Source organism: Haliotis rubra, unplaced genomic scaffold (assembly GCF_003918875.1).
Source record: "Haliotis rubra isolate DU_JTF1 unplaced genomic scaffold, ASM391887v1 Scf110, whole genome shotgun sequence".
Classification (NCBI taxonomy): Eukaryota; Metazoa; Mollusca; class Gastropoda; order Lepetellida; family Haliotidae; genus Haliotis; species Haliotis rubra.
The window spans coordinates 529,465-545,249 of record NW_025765004.1 but is presented as its reverse complement, the minus strand read 5'-3'; the positions used below and the strand labels follow the sequence as shown (position 1 = coordinate 545,249).

General features: G+C 43.9%; 1 protein-coding gene across 1 annotated transcript in view; it reads right to left on the bottom strand.

The window, feature by feature from the left end:
- LOC124286454 (regulator of telomere elongation helicase 1-like) overlaps nt 1–15,720 on the bottom strand; it is a 148,641-nt gene extending 132,921 nt beyond the window's left edge. The window contains 5 exon segments of the mRNA XM_046722835.1: nt 477–558; nt 2,490–2,574; nt 4,219–4,447; nt 8,499–8,616; nt 15,630–15,720. Of these exon segments, the coding sequence (XP_046578791.1) occupies nt 477–558; nt 2,490–2,574; nt 4,219–4,447; nt 8,499–8,600 (498 nt within the window). The 5' untranslated portion in view covers nt 8,601–8,616; nt 15,630–15,720.
- Nucleotides 15,721–15,785: the final 65 nt, after the last annotated feature.

The following is a 15,785-nucleotide window of genomic DNA, read 5'->3' as shown; positions in this document are numbered from 1 at the left end:
GACAGAGGTCAGGATATACCAGACAAACCTACAGGCAGGTGAACAGAGGGCAGGATATTCCAGACAAACCTACAGGTAGGTGGTCAGAGGTCAGGATATACCAGACAAAACTACAGGTAGGTGGTCAGAGGTCAGGATATACCAGACAAAACTACAGGTAGGTGGACAGAGGGCAGGATATACCAGACAAACCTACAGGTAGGTGAACAGAGGGCAGGATATACCAGACAAAACTACAGGTAGGTGGTCAGAGGTCAGGATATACCAGACAAAACTACAGGTAGGTGGACAGAGGGCAGGATATACCAGACAAACCTACAGGTAGGTGAACAGAGGGCAGGATATACCAGACAAAACTACAGGTAGGTGGTCAGAGGTCAGGATATTCCAGACAAACCTACAGGTAGATGGACAGAGGGCAGGATATTGAAGATATTGAACCCACTATGTTGTTCACAATGTTGTTCTACTGTTACCTTAGATGTGTTGTTTGTTTCCTTGCTGACTTTCTCATCAATACACAGCTGCTCCCTGGACCCCAACACACAGGAGTTGACACTGTAACACAACCACAACACTATACAGCTGCACCCTGGACACCAGATCACACGAGCTGACACTGTAACACAACCACAACACTACACAGCTGCTCCCTGGACCCCAACACACAGGAGTTGACACTGTAACACAACCACAACACTATACAGCTGCTCCATGGACCCCAACACACAGGAGTTGACACTGTAACAGAACCACTACACAGCTGCTCCCTGGACCCCAACACACAGGAGTTGACACTGTAACACAACCACAACACTATACAGCTGCTCCATGGACCCCAACACACAGGAGTTGACACTGTAACACAACCACAACACTACACAGCTGCACCCTGGACCCCAACACACAGGAGCTGACACTGTAACACAACCACAACACTATACAGCTGCACCCTGGACCCCCAACACACAGGAGCTGACACTGTAACACAACCACAACACTACACAGCTGCTCCATGGACCCCAACATACAGGAGTTGACACTGTAACACAACCACAACACTATACAGCTGCACCCTGGACCCCAGATCACACGAGTTGACACTGTAACACAACCACAACACTATACAGCTGCTCCCTGGACCCCAACACACAGGAGTAGACACTGTAACACAACCACAACACTATACAGCTGCACCCTGGACCCCAACACACAGGAGTTGACACTGTAACACAACCACAACACTATACAGCTGCACCCTGGACCCCAACACACAGGAGTTGACACTGTAATACAACCACAACACTATACAGCTGCACCCTGGACCCCAACACACAGGAGTTGACACTGTAACACAACCACAACACTATACAGCTGCACCCTGGACCCCAACACACAGTTGACACTATAACACAACCACAACATCTTCAAATGGACCCCAACACACACAGGGAGTTGACACTACACAACCACAACACTATACTCCTGCACCCTGACCCCAACACACAGGAGTTGACACTGTAACACAACCACAACACTATACAGCTGCACCCTGGACCCCAACACACAGTTGACACTATAACACAACCACAACACTATACAGCTGCACCCTGGACCCCAACACACAGGAGTTGACAGTTGACACTTGACACTAACACAACCACAACACTATACAGCTGCACCCTGGACCCCAACACACAGGAGTTGACACTGTAACACAACCACAACACTTAACAGCTGTACCCTGGACCACAGTTGACACTATAACACAACACAAGTTGACACCCTGTAACACACAGTTGACCACACACCACAACACTATACAGCTGCACCCTGGACCCTAACACACAGGAGTTGACACTGTAACACAACCACAACTCTTTACAGCTGCACCCTGGACCCCAACACACAGTTGACACTGTACCACGACCACAACACTTTACAGCTGCTCCATGGACCCCAGATCACAGGAGTTGACACTGTAACACAACCACAACACTACACAGCTGCTCCCTGGACCCAAACACACAGGAGTTGACACTATAACACAACCACAACACTTTACAGCTGCTCCATGGACCCCAGATCACAGGAGTTGACACTGTAACACAACCACAACACTAGACAGCTGCTTCCTGGACCCCAACACACAGGAGTTGACACTATAACACAACCACAACACTAGACAGCTGCTTCCTCGACCCCAACACACAGGAGTTGACACTTTAACACAACCACAACACTATACAGCTGCTCCATGGACCCCAGGACACAACAGATGACTGTAACCACCACTGAGACTATTGGCAGCCTTCCCTTAATACCACAATAGGAGAGTAAATAGTAATCAGTGAGTTTTTTCTCACAATCAGTGAAACCTTGCCCAGAGGCATGTTGGTCACCACCCCATCCTTACGTCATGTGGTCCACTAACTGGGTTGAGGGGACATCCCCTGGAATCCCAGGGGACAGCTGCTGATGAAACTTACGTGTTGTATGTGGTCCTCTTCAGCTCCTGCACAGCCTGAGACAGCTGAGAATGTGTCCTAGATGCATAGATGACCTTCGGAACCACTACAACAAGAAGACAAAGTCATCAATTTCCCCCACAATGGCAAAATACTCTTCATGATTATGTCTACGAGTTATGATTATGTCAAATATTTAGGTGTGTATATAGAAAAGTGGAAGGAGAGTATTGAAAGGATTTTAAAGTTCTGCTCCAAAAAGGAGCACTATCACCAATTTCAGTCGAAGTCAAAGTTGTTGCCATGGAAATGCCAAAAATATTTTATTCAGAAATCCAAAACTACCAAAAGGCACCAGTACACCACCAGATCTATGTATGTGCCAAGTTTGGTGAAGAAACATTGAACGGTTTTAGAGTTCTGCTCCGGAAAAGAGCACTACCACCAATTTTAGTTTTAGTCAAACTTGTTGCCATGGAAATGCCAAAAATATTTTATTCAGAATTCCAAAACTACCAAACGGCACCAGTACAACGCCAGACCAATCTATGTGCCAAGTTTGGTGAAGAAATAGTGAACGGTTTTAGAGTTCTGCTCTGGAAAAGCGCACAACCACCAATTTCAGTCTAAGTAAAACTTGTTGCCATGGAAACGCCAAAAATATTTTATTCAGAATTCCAAAACTACCAAAAGGCACCAGTTCACCACCAGATCTGTCCGTGTGCCAAGTTTGGTGAAGAAATAGTGAACGGTTTTAGAGTTCGGCTCCGGAAAAGAGCACTACCACTAATTTCAGTCAAAGTCGAACTTGTTGCCATTGAAACGCCAAAAATAATTTATACAAAATTCCAAAACTACCAAAAGGCACCAGTACACCACCAGATCTATCTATGTGCCAAGTTTGGTGAAGAAATATTGAACGATTTTAGAGGTCTGCTCCGGAAAAGACAAATGTGCACAGACGGAGTCATGGTGAAAGGTATACACGTGACTCAAAACTTTATCAACACTACAATATTATTCTATCACCTTAAATCAAAGATCTAAGATGAAATTATGTAGAAAACATTTACTAAATGAACACTATTTCACATTCATAAACATTGACATTTGAAGATGAAAGTAAAAAAGTATTAACAAGATCCAGTACAAAGTAAATGGAGAACAGGATATTTCTAGAACAGGTGTTGTTGAATTAGTTTTAGCAAACAACTTGAGAACAGAATGTTTTCATTTCTGAAGAAAAAAGTGAAATAGTATTTATAAAATACAGTATACATACATACATACATACATACATACATACATACATACATACATACATACATACATACATACATACATACATACATACATACATACATACATACATACATACATACATACATACATACATACATGCATACATTTGTATGTCCAGCTCATCTCAGCTCAGCTGCTCAAAGGCGCTTTGTTTTTCCCTCGTTCACTGGATGTCAATCTCAACGGCACATCGTATTGTCAATCTCAACTCCTTTGGGAGCATACAACTCTTGCAGCCACTAGGTGCACCGAGTTATTGTGGCATTCCCATCCTTACGAGGTATAAACAATGTAAATAGCCAGAGAAAAGGAAGTTTTATAATAGGTATTTTTCCCATTACCTTTTCTCCTATGACCTTTTTTCCTATGACTTTTTTCCGATCACCAAATAATTTACTTGTAAATCAATCCAGTCATTCACGTTTTTGTCATACAAATATATACCTACCATACTCATTAGTTCCCCAGGAAGAGCCAGACGATTGCTGGAGTTTGGAGGAGATTTTTGCCATCAAGTCATCTTGAAGATTTTCCTTGTCACCAAATAATGATGACACACCAATCTGCTTGTTGAGATGAACTTGAGCCTTCCGACCTTGAAGCCATGCCAGAGAGGAACACAAGAGGCACAGGGTTTTGCCAGTTCCTGTGGGACTCTCCAGAATACCATGTTTTTCCTGGAAAAAGCACAACCATTAACTCAAATATTTTAGCTATAACTTGTATGTTTATATAGTTATCCTATCTCACGTCTTGTACTCTCTCTTCAATTCGACCTGCTTAGTGGGAACGAACTGCAAATAAAAATCCGTGCGCTCCATGATGCCCCCCTTTAAAGATGCCTGGGCAACGTCCTGGGAACCAGGCAGCACGCACAACCAACAACAACAATGCAAGCCCTCTGGTTGGATGATCCTTGTTTAGGAGACATTTACAACTGATGCTTTCTTTTGAGAAGCCATTGCTTAAAAAATATTCTTATATTAAGCAAACAATGAAAGAAAAAAATCCCGCGAATTTATACAGAATTGCAGATTTGCAACTCAAACAGAAACATTAACAGAACTGTGTTGCCTAATTTGAAGTTTTCAATAAGGATAGTGAAGTTGAGTTTTACGTCACATCGGCATTCTTCCAGCCATATCGCGACGAGACCAAGTCTGAATTCACACACATTTTGAGTACAAAGTCCAAAAGAGTTTTTAGAAAACATATACATTCATTACATTATTATTTACGAACAGAATATGTCATATCACCAAATTAATAAAACAAGCAATCCATCATTCACATTACATAGTTACAATTTTTCAATAAGGTAGTTAGGGCCATGAAGGGTGAGACATTCAAATACACACAGATGCATCTATTTACACAATGGCTCCCCTGCTTCTAACTGAGTGTTTTCTATGACAATTTTGCGCTGTCTGACAGTTGCAGGTAATGTAATTATATGAAGCTACAAGTTTCAAAACAGTGAATTGATATAAGGAAGGATAACAATATATGGATGAACAACTTCTTTATTGCTGTGAGAGCGACGTTTCGGTGTAGGTTCTAACGCCCTTATCAATCAAGTGATGAACATCATAAGGATGACGGATACTTATATACAAGTTGCAGAATGCGCCACCATATGCGCGTGCCACCATAAAAATGCACAATGACCCTGTGAAAGCCAGTCTTTTAGTCTGTAGCAGGGACACAATCCACAACAATACAGCCCAATATCTATTCCACCTCCTCTCACCACTCAGAAAAACTGCTAAATCGTTCATCCCAGATTCATCCGCTTTCTGTAGGAAGATCCAAGACATCAACCAACCCGGCAAATTAATCAGCTATGACGTCGTTGACCTGTTCACCAATGTTCCGTGTGACGAAGCCATTGAAATCCTGAGAAACCGCATAGATGAAATCCACCCAACCCTAGAAACCTGTCTAACAACTGACAGTATCATCCAACTGATACACTCCTGCATCAGCTCCACATACTTCACCTGGCGGGACAACATATACCCGCAAACCCCCGGCCTCCCCATGGGTTCCCCACTATCAGCATTAATCACTGAAATCTTCATGACCCACCTAGAAGAAAAAGCCCTGGAAACATCCCCCATAACACCCCTCTGTTGGTTCCGGAATCTGGACGATACCTTTGTCATCCTTAAACCCGACAGCGATCCTAAAGCTCTACTAGACCACATCAACTCCCAAAACCCAAACAATCTGCACCCTTTGTCAGCCTCCCCTACTACGGAATTGTCAACCACAAAGTCCAGAGACTCCTAAAAAAACCAGGCCAATATAGATGTGGTTTTCAAAAGAAGCAACACCATCCTCTACACCATCAAAGCGACTGGCAAGCCACCAACCAGCCTGATACAACAACTACAGGGAACAGTTTACCACGTCTCTTGCGACTGTGGACAGACCTTCGTAGGTGAAACATCAAGACCCCTCAAAATCCGAATAAAAAAACATCAGACCTCAGTATCCAAACTAGACTCAAAATCAGCCCTTTCAGATCACATCAAAGACAATCTCGACCACAATATCCAGTGGGACAGAACCCAAACCCTAACAACCAACCTCAAAGACCATAAACTCATGAAACTCCAAGAAGCAATCTAAATCAAAAGACTCCAGCCATCACTCAACCATGACAAAGGTTACTACATACCTGAAGGGTATTACCAGCTCATTAAATATCCTCATCATCGATAATCCCCCATTTATGAATGGAATGCATCATCCTCATAATCCCCTATTTATGTATACCACAGGCTTCACTTCCCCTTGTGTACTTTGCAGGCTTCATTTGTTAACACGTTCATCTAAGCCCTTGTGTTGTTATTGTGGCTGGCTTCCTAATCACTGTTGTACTGTACAAACATCTGCTCTAACTTGTATATAAGTATCCGTCATCTTTAAGCTGTTCATCACTTGCTTGATAACGGTGTTAGAACCTACACCGAAACATCGCTCTCACAGCAATAAAGAAGTTGTTCATCCATATATTGTTATCCTTCCTTACTGCTCCAACTTCTAACTGCCTCTCAAAGAAGTTAGTGTATTGATATATAACTAATCAGCTTAATCCAAAACACTGTTTACATTTCACTTCCTGGGTGTTTGGCACTTTCATGGTCAAATATGACATTTACAAGAGAATACAAGCGTGTAATCATTAAAGGTCAAAATGTAGAATATTGTAAAAACAAACAAACAGAAACAGTGTGAATCACTCAATAACAAAAAAACAAATGGCATTATACTTTAGCAAATAATGGTCTTAAGTAGGATTTTCATTTAGTTTATTGTTACAAACATACAAAAATTAGATACAAACCTCTTGAAAAAATTCAGATGACAAGATTAGTTGGAATAAGTATCAGAATTATTGGTCAAGTGGCTTCCTTGGAAATTATACCAGTGTGATGAAATGCACTTTGAGAGAAATCAAGAGTGAAAAGGTCAAATAAAGGGCACATAGGAAATAAACAAGGGAAATAGCTACATGGACGTACAACTCCAGTATAATATACAGTGAGACCTCGGATATCCGGACACATTCGTTTTTACGTAAATCGTCCGGATAATTGAATATCCGGATATCTGGATTTTTTGGTTTTCATACACCTCAAGGAAAATCAAAAATGTTTATGATCATCAAGCGTTTATTGTACATGTATAGACATTTAAAAACAGCATCACAACATAACAATCATACCTTTACAATTATTCAGTTTTGAAAAAGTCTTTCATTGAGGACTGCTTACACTGGGTGCCGCTCCTTTGCAACACGACGGACAACATTTTGTCCAGGTTTTCACGGTCGCCATTGTTCTCAAAGTAGCTGAGTAGGCCTTCGTACTATTATTAAAGCTTACTTTGGGATTTTGTTCTTTGTAAAGACATATCTCTTTCTTTTCCTTGGCTGTCACTGCGTAGCGCTTGCGTTTAGTAGGTTGACTAGCCATTTGTGATCAATTGAATATCGACGCACTACACTTTTATTGCTTTGACTGAATAAACAACTTAACAGTTAGAACTCAATGGTTAACTCAGTGTCAGCTAGGCCTTCTAACCACCACCAATACCTTGATGATCATTAATCCGGATTAGCCGACCATGTCTCATGTCAAAACACGTAGGACTCTCGCACTTCCCTTCACACGGTTAGCGGTAGATCAAAGCTTCGTGCGGATAGGTGAGTCAATTTTGTGTTGATTTAGCCGGTTTGTTTGTAAAATGTACCGTCCGGAAACGGAAACCGAATATCCGTTATAGACAGTCACTTTTATAACGTAAGAGATTGGTTTTTACTAAAAATTGACCGGAAGGCGAGGTTTCCGGATATCTGGGGTCCGGGTATCAGAGGTCTCACTGTATATGATGTTTCGGTGTAGATGTTACCACCAATATCACAAAGATCAAATAAAGGTTTAAGTACAAAATATTGGGGAAAAATTAATCACATATGTTGAGACCCACTGACAAGATAAACTACCCAATTCATTTCATCTCATCTCAACAAAATGGCTGAGTAATAGTCACTGCCTATTTATTTTTTGTCGTGGCTCATAGCAACCATGTTGAAAATCAGAGCAGACATAATAAAACTAGTGCTTTGCAGATTCCAATTATTTGGTCATTTTTAATGTCTGTGGTTCCAAAAATTAACAGTTTTTAACAGCATGACATTAGAAGTGTAGGGTTGCTTACCGTTTGAAGACATTCTATGACTTTTTCCATAAAAGCCTTCTGACATTCATATGGTTCAAAGGGAAAGTCAACTGACACCCCTCGCACATTTAACTGTGTCATTCTTGTCTTCTCATGTCTGGAACAAACAAACAAACAAACACAGTGTACAAAAACATTTTAGGAACCATCCATCATGGATTCCACACATCAATATTTACAATAATTATCACGTCATTCCGCATGTGCAGAGGATATACTTAAACTTTAATCCACGGCAGATCATGGTCCCAAACATCATATCCATTGTGCACACGTTTTTCACACACAAGCCACTGCAGAGATTAGGGGTGCTGCATACACTTCATGTGATTTGAGCATATTTCCAAATGCTAAAAAATGTCCATGACAATATCATGTCAAAAAAATCCATACCAAAGTGCATAAATTATTCCTGTTAATGTAATTTTTATGATAAAATTAATATTTTATACTTATCCTGACTCATGCTTATTTGCTTTCTCATCCTCTCTTCCGAACGGTCAAGTGGAAACTTGAATCCCTTCAAATCCCTTGAAGTGAACGTACAATCCCTCACCCTGAAATTACCTCCCTTATTTCCCGCCAAAACCGGGCAGGTGACATCAGCATGCCTCTATCCTCACTCTCTCCGATATAAGCCCCACGCAGGTTTACAGGGAAACCCATGTGGTGAGAGGGGAGGTTGGGAGGGCTTTATCTCATGAGTCAGGATAAGTATCAAATATTAATTTTATCATAAATATTACATATTTTTCCTTATCCTGACTCATGCTTATTTGCTTACTGAATCCGACGGAATCAGTGGTGGGTCAACCACCTAACGGGATTCCCTGCATGATTGTATTCATGTCAGAGTTCGCCTGATATATATACCCCCTGGGAATTTTCTTATTCTGCGGCTAACTTCAATGCTTCTTGATGCTTGTCGGGGGACCACCTTCTTATACATTCGTATTAGAAGTAAACTTCCTAAGTTTTGTGGATTTAGTACACTAGACGCCTGGTTGTCTACATATCTACAACGACCCAATATGATACGGTAAGAACTTTACCGCAACTGGAATCGCGACCCATCTGTTAAGGCAAGAACATTACCATAACTGAGTCTATGTATCACTCATGCGCTGACTTATCTCGTAAGTCAGGGGAACATGGACTCTCAGCCGGTGGCAATGGACAGTTGCCTGGAGTCAACGATTCTGCGTGACAAGGGTGAGTTTCTTCAACGTCCGGCCGTTACAGTGAGTTGTTGCGCTACGACTAGAGGGCCGAACTGGTGTATCCCTGATACATCTTCTGTGGAGATGTCTCTCAGGTAGTGATTAGCGAAGACAGTGTCTGACTTCCGAAAGCAGCCTTCCATTATAGATGATATAGAGCAGTTTCCATGTAGGGCGAGTGTCGAGCCCAATACTCTAACTTCATGTGGGTTTGATGCTCTTGGAGGCTCTAACCCTGCTGCTTTATAGGCTCTTAGGATCACCGCTCTGATCCAGAAGGAGATCGTTGTACGGGATAAGTCTACAGTCATAGCGGTTGACTGCTTCCTTTTTTCTCGTGTCGAATCTGGTACGGCGGAAGTCAAGGGCGTGTATTTCTGACATCCGAGCAGCAGTAGCCAAGGCGAGGAGGAATATCGTCTTTTGAGTTAATAACTCAAATGTCGTCTGCATCAGCGGTTCGTATACATCACATATGAGGTGCTGCAACACTATGTTGAGGTCCCATGTTGGTGCTCTGAACTTCTGTTGTTGATCTTCCAACTTGAAAGATCTCAGCAGGGCCACTAGTTCAGGCACCATGGTCAACTTCACGCCTGTCTTCATGGTGATGACCGAGCTGATTGCCGCAAGGTATGTAGACAGCGTAGAGCCCTTCAGATGTCTAGTGGACCTCAGATGACACAAGTAGTCTGCTACTTGTGGATGTGTCGCCTTCCTGGCCGTGAACCCTGTTGAACAGCATACTGGTCAAAACTTCTCCACTTGTAATCATACAAGTTACATGTAGATCTTCATAGAGCCAAGGTCACAGCCTTGGCTGCTCTAGTAGAATAACCTCAATTCTTCAAGCAGTACGTGATATGCTCCATACGTGTAACTGGAACGCTTCTGGGTTGCCGTGACACTGCTTGGTGTGAGGATGGACGAGTAGGTTCGGCCAATCTGGTAATCGTAGAACTGGTTCGCCGTGAAGATCTATGAGGTCTGGGAACCATAGTCTCGCTGGCCAATAAGGCGTTACCACAATCAGTTGAAGCACCCTCGTCTGGTTGATCTTGCGTAATACTTGTGGTAGTAGGATCGGTGGAGGGAAGGCGTTGTCACCTGCTGGTTGAAACGGGTTGCAAACAGGTCGATGAGGGGACGGCCTAGTTGTGTTGTTACCCACTGGAACGCTTCTGGATGTAACTTCTACTCTGTGGGAGATGTCCGTACTGGTCTGGATAGGGCGTCGGCTAGGACGTTCTTTGCCCCTGGGATGTGGCAAGCCCTCATCTTCAGGTTGATTTCGTCTGCGATGTCAAACAGCTGGAATGTCAGTTGAAGCAACAGGCTGATCTTGTGGACCCTTGCAGATTTATGTAAAAGGCCACCGTGGAGTTGTCCGTGTGTATCATCAGGACCTGATCTTCTAACTGCGCCGCCCAATATAGAACTGATTCTATTACTGCTTTCAGTTCTAGCTGGTTGATGTGCAGACTATTCTGTTTGTGACCACTGCCCTGCTGCAACCTCGTCGTTGAGATGTGCCCCCCAGCCTTGGAGGGACGCATCCACTTAGAGATGAAGATCGTAATCTGGCTCTCTCAAACAGGTTCACGCAAACATTCGATCTTACTGTCCACCAAAGCACGTACTGCTTTAGATGTTGCGGGATGGCGAACTTAGATGAGCTATCAGGAACCTCTGTAGCGGTTAAAGTTGCAATCTTCCTCTGCTGGTGAGAGCCTGCATCGACGTCAGTAGACCCAAGAGTTGCTGCCACGTTCTTAAGTCTAGTGGAGAGTTGAGGGTGTCTGGTATGTACGACTGGATGCTCTGCCATCGGTCATCTGGTACCAGGATGCGTCTCCATGGCCGGAATCACCCTACGGGTGATAGTGTCAGCAAAATCTTCAGCATTGAGGACCTCAGCTTTCGTAATCGGACGCTGCTGCAGGATGACTGCGACTGACTCGTCTGTTCTCAATGCTAACGGCTTCTCAGCTGACTTCTGCTGCCTCTGGCTCTGCAACGGCTGTGGTAGACTGCCAACAAGAAGATGCACCATCTTCGAAGATCTCTCAGCATCACTGCGGGTAGACTGCGACGATGACATCGGCGACATACTTCTAATCTGCGCTGACCAGATCTCAGCACTGGATACACTCTGCGACGCTGCAAGGAAGACCTCAGGCTGCAACACTGGAGGTCCCAAAGGACTGGAACCATCTGCTTCAGCACCAGGTGCCCCAATATCTGTTGAAGATCGTTGTATAGGGTTATGCAACGACGACCTCGAAGATCTTGTAAAGTCGGAAGATCTAGATGCATGCCTGGACCCAAACTTCTGGTCGGGGATGATATCGGAAGGCCGTTAGCCACCCAAGACAGCGTCTCATCATCAGTGAAGACGTAGTTGTCGTCTTCCTTAGGATGCCCCTCATCAGCTGCCAGACCCCTCTCTGATGTGTATCGTCTGCGTTGACTGCTGACGATGCGCCAAGGACCGGCCTGCATTGATTCTCGGACAGGAACGGGATGTCGTCATCTCGCCCACTGCAACGCTGTTCCCAGGATGCATCTGCTTCTTCTCCATGATCTGGATCACCCAACAAGTGATGATATCAGCAAGTCGTCTGCGTTGAAGCTTCTACCTTGGTCAACGAACGCTGCTGCGGGACAACTGTCACGGACTCATCTGTAGACATCACCCAACGAGTGATGTATCAGCGAAGTCGTCTGCGTTGAAGCTTCTACGTTGGTCAACGACACGCTGCTGCGGGACAACTGTCACGTTCTCTGCTACTCATCTGTAGACATCACCCAACGAGTGATGTATCAGCGAAGTCGTCTGCGTTGAAGCTTCTACGTTGGTCAACGAACGCTGCTGCGGGACAACTGTCACGGACTCATCTGTAGACATCACCCATCGAGTGATGTATTACTATCAGCGAAGTCGTCTGCGTTGAAGCTTCTACGTTGGTCAACGACACGCTGCTGCGGGACAACTACCACGTTCTCTGCTACTCATCTGTAGACATCACCCAACGAGTGATGTATCAGCGAAGTCGTCTGCGTTGAAGCTTCTACGTTGGTCAACGCTGCTGCGGGACAACTGCCACGGACTCATCTGTAGACATCACCTAGCGGTGATGTATCACTACCACGTTGAAGCTTCTACGTTCTGCTGCGGGGCGACTGCTACTCATCTGTAGACATCACCCAGCGAGTGATGTATCAGCGAAGCCTGCGCGAAGCTCTATGTTAGTCAGCGAACGCTGCTGCGGGGCGACTGCCAGCTTCTGTAGACATCACCCATGTATCAGCCGACGATGTATCAGCGAAGTCAACTATGTTAGTCAACTGCTCTGCGGGACAACTGCCACGGACTCATCTGTAGACATCACCCAACGAGTGATGTATCAGCCGAAGTCGTCTGCGCTTGAAGCTTCTACATTGGTCAACGCTGCGAACTCATGCGTTGAAGCTTCTACTGCGGACATCACCCAGCGAGTGATGTATCCAGCCGAAAGTCGTCTGCGTTGAAGCTTCTACGTTGGTCAACGAACGCTGCTGCGGGACAACTGTCACGGATTCATCTGTAGACATCACCCATCGAGTGATGTATTACTATCAGAGAAGTCGTCTGCAGTGAAGCTTCTACGTTGGTCAACGAACTCTGCTGCCGGACAACTGCCACGTTCTCTGCTACTCATCTGTAGACATCACCCAACGAGTGATGTATCAGCGAAGTCGTCTGCGTTGAAGCTTCTATGTTAGTCAACGAACGCTGCTGCGGGACGATTGCCACGTACTCATCTGTAGACATCACCCAACGAGTGATGTATCAGCGAAGTCGTCTGCGTTGAAGCTTCTATGTTAGTCAACGAACGCTGCTGCGGGACGACTGCCACGTAGACATCACCCAACGAGTGATGTCATCTGTAGACATCACCCAGCGCTTGGGACAACTGTCCGCGGTTCATGTATCAGCCAAGTCGCCACTATGTTAGTCAACGAACGCTGCTGCAGGACGACTGCCACGTACTCATCTGTAGACATCACCCAACGAGTGATGTATCAGCGAAGTCGTCTGCGTTGAAGCTTCTATGTTAGTCAACGAACGCTGCTGCGGGACGACTGCCATGGATTCATCTGTAGACATCACCCAACGAGTGATGTATCAGCGAAGTCGTCTGCGTTGAAGCTTCTATGTTAGTCAACGAACGCTGCTGCGGGACGACTGCCACGTACTCATCTGTAGACATCACCCAACGAGTGATGTATCAGCGAAGTCGTCTGCGTTGAAGCTTCTATGTTAGTCAACGAACGCTGCTGCGGGACGACTGCCATGGATTCATCTACAGACATCAGCGACGGGTTAATGTTCCCAACGCTAACAGGATCTCGGCTGACAGCTGCTGCAACTTGATTGTGACGCTATCCGTCACTGCTATCAGGAGGGTTCTCCGACCCCGATGATCAACAGCAGTACTGCAAGGGTTGACATATGAAAGTGTATGGAGTGAGCATCTAGCTTTTTGCTGTTGGATTTAAAACATTCATACATTCCATTCAATGTAATTCTAAATTTTGAAGTCTTCTTTCAAATTACCCACTGTAATTTATGAAAGAAAATGAGCGAAATATAAATTTCAACCACATAAAAATTCAACAACCACACGCATTATAGTTCTGATGACATATTATTGATCTGTGACATCAACATAAATGTGAATGTCATATCTCACCAAATGTTGTCAATGGCTTCCACCAACTGGAATTAAGTCTCATCAAATAAACACAAGCAAAATACCTTCTACCTTCTGGTAATGTTTTGTTCATTTTTTCAGCTCATGTTGTAGGGTATATCTAGATATGGCAATTATTTTTATTTTGTTCTGGATTATGATGTGAATGTATATTAGATGTTTCATATTACTCCTTGGCCAAATGCAGAGGTAGTATCTAAATCAGGTAATATGATACACACTGCATATGAAGCTGAAGGGGTCTTTGTTCTGCATTTTGATTTTATGAAGGGATGTTTCTGTATACAGAAACGTACCTGGGGTACACATCTGTTGTACCTGTGCCGACAATAACTCCTTCAGCATTAATACAGATGGTCTGTTGGCTATGTGGGTCAAGCAGTGGGAAAACCTTGCTTGTTTTTTAGTAACCTCATATATTCCATATCAACAGGAATTTCTGGAGGGTGGAATTACTAGATAACAGTTTCTTTTTGCTGGAAGCTTCTAAAAGATGAGCATTCAGTAAACCCTGCTTAAAATGTTTCTATTTATTAGGATCATTTTGAGGTTTTAGGGATTGTGTTAGGGTGAGGAAAGGTGAGTGAGTTTAGTTTTACGCCGCACTCAGCAATATTCCAGCTATGGCGGTGGTCTGTAAATAATCGAGTCTGGACCAGACAATCCAGTGATCAACAGCATGAGCATCGATCTGCGCAATTGGGAACGGATGACATGAGTCTACCAAGTCAGCGAGCCTGACCACCCGATCCCGTTAGTCGCCTCTTACGACAAGCATAGTCGCCTTTTGTGGCAAGCAATGGTTGCTGAAGACCTATTCTACCCCGGATCTTCACGGGCCGGGTGAGCAAAGGGTTTTTTTTAATATAAAAAAACACCATCTAATAATCTTTCCTGAAATTTTAACATAAAATGACATCAGGGCAGTCTGCTAATTAATCCACGGCTTGCATTATGTCAAATGAACTCTGACAGAGATAAATGAATAGCGAATCATACTAAGTGAGCGTATCATACAGAGTGACAAGATTTCCCGCGAAAATAATTGCGTGAACATGACTGATATTTGCACAACTGACATACTGCTGATGTGATGCCGTTAACGAGACGATTGGAAGAAATGACAATCTCACCAAAATTACTTCGGTGTCTTTCAAAACATTTAAAATGATCCGAGTTTCATTCGAAGTGTGACATTCAAAATGTAAACACATGTGGCGGCCAATTTTGAACATGACCCCCAAGACAAACCTTATTAAATCCGGTTCAACTCAAACGACCAATGAAAT